The following is a 6,280-nucleotide window of genomic DNA, read 5'->3' as shown; positions in this document are numbered from 1 at the left end:
ATGCTTTTTGTTATATGCCTTTGGTTGCACATCGTTTAATTAGTGCAGAAAATTAGCATTAGGGGTGTCAATTTTTGACACGACCTGAACCCGAAACGGGTCGGGTTCGGGTTGAACAAATCAACCCGTTTTAAAAATTGGGTCAAGTTCGGGTTGACCCAACAACCCGAAATTGACCCGAAAGTGACACGAAAATTCATATTTGACCCGAAAACCCGAGATTGACCAGATTTTGACCCGAAAATCGAATATTGACTCGATTTTTGACCCGAAAATTAGCAATTTTAGGTCAACTTCGGGTCATTCGTGTCTGGTCGGGTTGACCCAGACCCGAATTGGGTCGGGTCTGGGTCCGGAAACCTTACCCGTTTTTAAAAATGGGTAGGATTCAGGTTGACCCGAACAGTGCCGGGTCAGTTTCAGGTTTGACCCAAACCGGACCCAAATTGACACCCCTAATTGGCATGACATTGATGAGATGTGTTGGATGACTATTAGGTTTTGGATTAATTCAATTTGATTGGTCATCTTACTTTGTTGTCTTGGGCTTCGTTTGGGATAGCTTTTGATCACTATTTCTTCGCAACTTAAAAAAATATATATTAAAAAATTGTTTTAGAAAACAGTGAGAAAACTGTTCTAAACTAAGCTTTACCTGACATTATTATTATTATTATTATTTACCTGACATTATTACTTATCTTCTAGATCCTAACATTATTGTGCAATGTATTATGCTCATCTTAAAGCAAATTTAAGGATTTTGTTATCCTTCATATATAGTCTTATCTTTTATAAGGATCTCCTAACACTTTTTTTCCATTTACTTTCCCCCTATAAAATAAAAAAGCACCAAACCATTTATTTTCTTGCAAAACTATTTATTTTCAATTAAATATAAAAAATAGGTAGATTTACATACATAACATAAAATTTGTATATGCTTACATATCTAACACATAAATTTTTATATTTATTTATATAACTCAAACTTTCAAATCATATTAGAAATATTACTAATGTTAAATTAAGGTAGAACATAAATTTTTCATGCAAATGCATTGATGTTATTTAAAAATAAAGTTGTATTTCAAACTTTATAAATATTTGCATTTTAGAAATATAAATCCATAAGAATTTGTATGTATGAATATAAATCCCTCAAGAATTGGAACAATTATTACGTCCTCCGACCGGACGTCCGGTCGGAGGCCAAATCGCGCCAAAAAATGAGAAATACAGAGCAAATACCGAGCAATACTAAACAATAACGAGGAATACCATCACGTGAAGACCCAATACCGAGCAATACCGAGTTATACAAAAGTTGTACCGAGTTTTTCCTAGGAAAAACTCGATACAACTCGGTATATATAACTCGGTATTGGTCCTCACAGAGCGGTATTCCTCGTTATTATCAAATAATACCTAGCAATACCGAGCAAATACCGAGTTTTTTGGCGGGATTTTGCCTCCGACCGGACGTTCCTCTGTGTCCTTACACCGGACCTAATAAAATTCCAAGAATTGAGGCAACTTTAGTTCTCTGATAGAACAAAATATAAAAAAGGGCAAACACATTGGATATGCAAATGCATTGATGTTATTTAAAAATAAAGTTGTATTTCAAACTTTATAAATATTTGCATTTTAGAAATATAAATCCATAAGAATTTGTATGTATGAATATAAATCCCTCAAGAATTGGAACAATTATTACGTCCTCCGACCGGACGTAGAGGAACGTCCGGTCGGAGGCCAAATCGCGTCAAAAAACGAGAAATACCGAGCAAATATCGAGCAATACTAAACAATAACGAGGAATACCATCACGTGAAGATCCAATACCGAGTTATACCGAGCAATACCGAGTTATACAAAAGTTGTACCGTGTTTTTCCTAGAAAAAACTCGGTACAACTTGGTATTGCTCGGTATAGCTCGGTATATATAACTCGGTATTGGTCCTCACAGAGCGGTATTTCTCGTTATTATAAAATAATACCTAGCAATACCGAGCAAATACCGAGTTTTTTGGCAGGATTTTGCCTTCGACCGGACGTTTCTCTACATCCTTACACCGGACCTAATAAAAGTTCCAAGAATTGAGGCAACTTTAGTTCTCTGATACAACAAAATATAAAAAAGGCCAAACTCATTGGATAAAAAGGTGAGATACTTGTAAAGATTATATGATATGAGCTTCAAAATCATTAGATTTACGTCAAAATTAATGTGATTTTTAATATCATAAGATATCACTAATCTTAAAGTAAATTTAAGACCTCGAAAGCCCATTCTAAGGTAAAACATGTTAGAAAAATATCATTAAACTATTTTCTATCTTTAATTCTATGTTGCAAGAAAATATACTCAATTAAAATATATTCAAATTAGGATAATTTCTTATTTTTTTTCTATTTAAATACAATTAAATTATACCATGCAATTTTTAAGTATTAATTTGGATTAAAAATATTATTATTGAATTTAAGGATGATTCAGTAAAAAAATTTTATTTAATGTGAAAGTTGTAGAGATGAGGATGCTTTGGTGGATATGAGTGACTTTACTCTTAGAGTCAGGATGCAAAATGAACTTATATGTGAAAAGGTTGTAGTAGCTCCAGTAGAAGATTAGAGAAATTTGCCTCAGATTGTTTGGTTACATAAAACTAGGGCTGTCAAAATCGAGTCATGGGTCGGGTTTAGGTCCAACACGGAACTGACCTGACACTATTCGATCCAATCCATTTTTGCAAAATGGGCTGGTTTTTAGACTCGAACCTGACCCGCTTTGGGTATGTTTTACTAATTTTTTTTAATTTGATTTATTTAAACCTAAATCAAATTAAGAAAAGATTTACTTCAATTAGTTTAAAATAAATCAATCTTAATTCAATTTGAGCAGCAAGGTTTATTATTTTATGGAAATACAATTTACTTATTTCATAACAATTTTTTAAAACCCTCATAAATTAATTAAAAAAGGGTCAAATCAGGTTGATTTTGGGTTTCCGGATTAACCCGAACCCAACTCGATTTTACAAATGGGTTAAAATCCCTAACCCGACCCAGTTGATGTTCGAGTTGACTCGAACCTGAAATTTTTTGGTCGGATTTTAATCGAGTTTTTGAGTCATGTCAAATATTGACTGATGTTAAGAAAAATAGAGATATACCTAAAAAAACTTAGGAAATATCAGAAATGTTATTTCTTTATTAAATTTAGAAGAAAATTTAATTCGATATAATGAAGAAAAGATAAAATTGTTGTTACATTTAAATTAAGCGTGACTCATTATTTAAAAAATATAATGAAATAAAATATTAAAATGTGATAAATGGAATTTAAAATTTTTATATTCCCGGGAACAGATTCTCGTGACTTGACTTTTGTTAGCGAGAACCGAGGGAGAGAGGTTGGAGCTCTCTTTGCCAACCTCCTCCTCGCAATTTTCCCCTCTCCCTCTCTCTCTCTCTCTCTCTCTTCTGCATTCGCTATCCACCCAGTTCTCTGATCCATCAATGTCGCTTTCCGTGCCCCCCGACCTCTTCCTTCTCCCCTTCGAGGAGCTCGACGACGAAGATAATGACCCCGAAACCCTAGTACCTTCAGATCCCGCCGATCCCCTACCGGATTGCGGCGTCGATGATTTCTTTGTTGACATGCGGAGCTATGCCTCAGGATCTAACCAGTTTTCTCGCGCCCGACCTATAGGGCAAGAGGGCCTCAGGATTGTCGATTCGGATTCCGAAACCGACACCGATGAGCAGATGATCGCCATTGGCGACAACCCTTTCGGCAACGAGATCGATACCTCCTTCCGCTGGGAATGCCTGCCCGTCATGGAGAGCAGAAGTGACTCGATCGAGGATTTCGAATGGGAGGATCTCGCTGAACGGGTCGATGAAAGGGAAATCTTGAGCCTGGCGGCTTTCCCGGGCGTTGACGAGGAGAATCCTATCTCTACGGAGGATGAAGAGGAGCTAGATTTTGAGCGGATAAACGTTGAGTGGGAGTTTCTCCTTGCTGTGAACAATATGGTAACTAGAAACGGCGCTGATTCTGTCCACGACGATGACCAAGAGGGGTTTGACTACCCATCAGATTATGAAGTATTCGACCAATTTGTTGATCATGGCAGTGCTGAGTGGATGAAGTGTGGCCGCCCAGCGGCAAAATCTGTGGTAGAAAGCCTCCCTTCTATTCTCTTGACAGCAGAAGATGTTGCCCAGAACAACACACATTGTGCAATTTGCACTGATGAGATCTCGCTCACAGTGAAAGTTAAAAAGCTTCCATGTTTGCACCATTACCATGAACATTGCATTGTGCCTTGGCTGTTAATGAGGAATACTTGCCCGTTATGCCGGTATGAGTTGCCGTCCAGCGATGCCATCGAAGAAGAAGCACAGGCTAGGTACGATTTTGTGGTTTTGCAGGATTCTTAGGGAGACGTTTTAGTGTTCTGAGTTGATGTTCTTTGTTTTACTCAGTGAAGGCATTAGACCTGCATCGTAACCTTTTTTTTATCAGATTGAGATAGTTTTTGCGCCAGAAGCCTGATAGTTTGTTTTAAAGAACCGGAAAGCTGAATTGTATATGAAAATAATGCATTTCTGATAAAACATTTGGTTGCCATATCCAGAAATTCTTCTTCAGAGGTACAAAAAATTGAGAAAATTTATATTAATGCTGACAACAGTCGTATTTGGGGTATATATTGGATTAAGAATTACAAATAGAATTGAGTTCAAACCAATTTTTTATTTGAAGCAAGTTTTAATCCAAGTCAATAAATCATGTTTAGCTCGAATTAAGATTAGATTGACGACTGCAACATTATATGAAGTTGGTTGTGAAGTTGATGTGGGAAAAGTAGCTTAGTTACTCTTTTTACAAAAAATATTTTTAGCTCAAAAGTTTTTAAAAAATAGTGAAAAAGTAGGAGTTAAACAAAATTAGTGTTGCTGTCTAAAAGGTAAAACAGTAATAAAATTGCCCCAAACATGCCCTTAAGGAATCAATAGCTGTCAGAGGAAGCTCTTTTGAGATTAGTTTACATTGTTAGATTTGCCTAAACCTTGAGGAGGCTTCGGTCTTCGTCGCTATTTCAACCTATTCAGAACTTACACGAAATTTCCTCCATCTCAAAAGCTTGGTTCCGAGTAATCTTTGTTGATTTTCTCATTTAATTCATAACAATTGAATGAAGGAATCTGCAGTAGATTTTATTACTTTTTGCCAGAAACCAACACCGTTTTCGAACAGCTTGATTAAGTGAGACCGATGCTTCAATTACATGTTAGTCTAACAATAATCAATCAATTTATCGCATGATTATTTGATTTCCCTTTTCTTCTTTTTTTAATCTTTGCTGTTCTCTGTTCTTTCAATCAGATGTTACTTTTTCTTGTAAATTAGTTCTCCATAGAAATTCTATAATTTTCCTTCCAGTTTGACTCATGAAAAACTGAAGTAAATTACACTTTGATTAAGTTGATTTGTAGTGTATCAATGCTCAACTTGAATTTGATTTTGATTTCTCAGAAATTGCTTGTAATTGAAGACCAAATGGTTGAAAAATGGGAGATTGAATTGAAGCTAAGAGGCGGTGGTTGAAGTAAAAGGATCATACAAATGTAACTTATCATAAAACAAATTGAAATAAGCAATTAACCAATTAAGGCTTAATTTGGAACAGTTGTCTTATTACTTCTTAAAGCAGCTTTCTAGTACAAAAATTTTATTTTTTTATTAAGAAGCTGCTTTAAAGGTTGTCCCAAATGAAGACTAAGGCTTCGTTTGAGACAACTTTTTTATTGCTTCTTAAAACAACTTTCTAGTACAAAAATTAGATTTATTGTACTAGAAAGCTGCTCTATGAAGCAGCAAAAAAGTTGTCCCAAATGAAGCCTAAGTGATTACCAACTAACATAGGTGAAGTATCAAATCAAATTCGTATAAGAAATACTTATTGAGTTGAAAATGAGTAGAGGTCTTTATCACTATCTCACAATATTTCTTATATCTCTTGTTGCACCAAAAAATAGATTAGTTATGCTGCCAGTAATGTTAATTTAAATGTGAATTTATTTGGGTAGCTTAGCTCTTTTAGGTTTTTGTTGTGGAGCACACATTACTTAGATCCTTCAATCATAAAATTTTTAAACAAAAATGTATTTTAGTAGCAAGAATTAAAGGCTTTTCCTGAATGAATTGTTATTCAGAAATTATTACTGCATCATGCTCCACATTAGACCACATGTAACACTTTA

At 35.1% G+C, this 6,280-nt stretch overlaps 1 protein-coding gene across 1 annotated transcript; it reads left to right on the top strand.

The window, feature by feature from the left end:
- The first annotated feature begins 3,374 nt into the window (after window positions 1–3,374).
- Window positions 3,375–4,689, top strand: LOC110104794 (E3 ubiquitin-protein ligase CIP8). Its single transcript, XM_028693147.1, has one exon. It carries the CDS (start codon window positions 3,527–3,529, stop codon window positions 4,451–4,453), a length of 927 nt encoding a protein of 308 aa, XP_028548980.1. The 5' UTR covers window positions 3,375–3,526; the 3' UTR covers window positions 4,454–4,689.
- Window positions 4,690–6,280: the final 1,591 nt, after the last annotated feature.

Source organism: Dendrobium catenatum, unplaced genomic scaffold (assembly GCF_001605985.2).
Source record: "Dendrobium catenatum unplaced genomic scaffold, ASM160598v2 fragScaff_scaffold_231, whole genome shotgun sequence".
Classification (NCBI taxonomy): Eukaryota; Viridiplantae; Streptophyta; class Magnoliopsida; order Asparagales; family Orchidaceae; genus Dendrobium; species Dendrobium catenatum.
The sequence above is the reverse complement of the archived record's forward strand: the minus strand, read 5'-3'. Positions and strand labels throughout refer to the sequence as shown.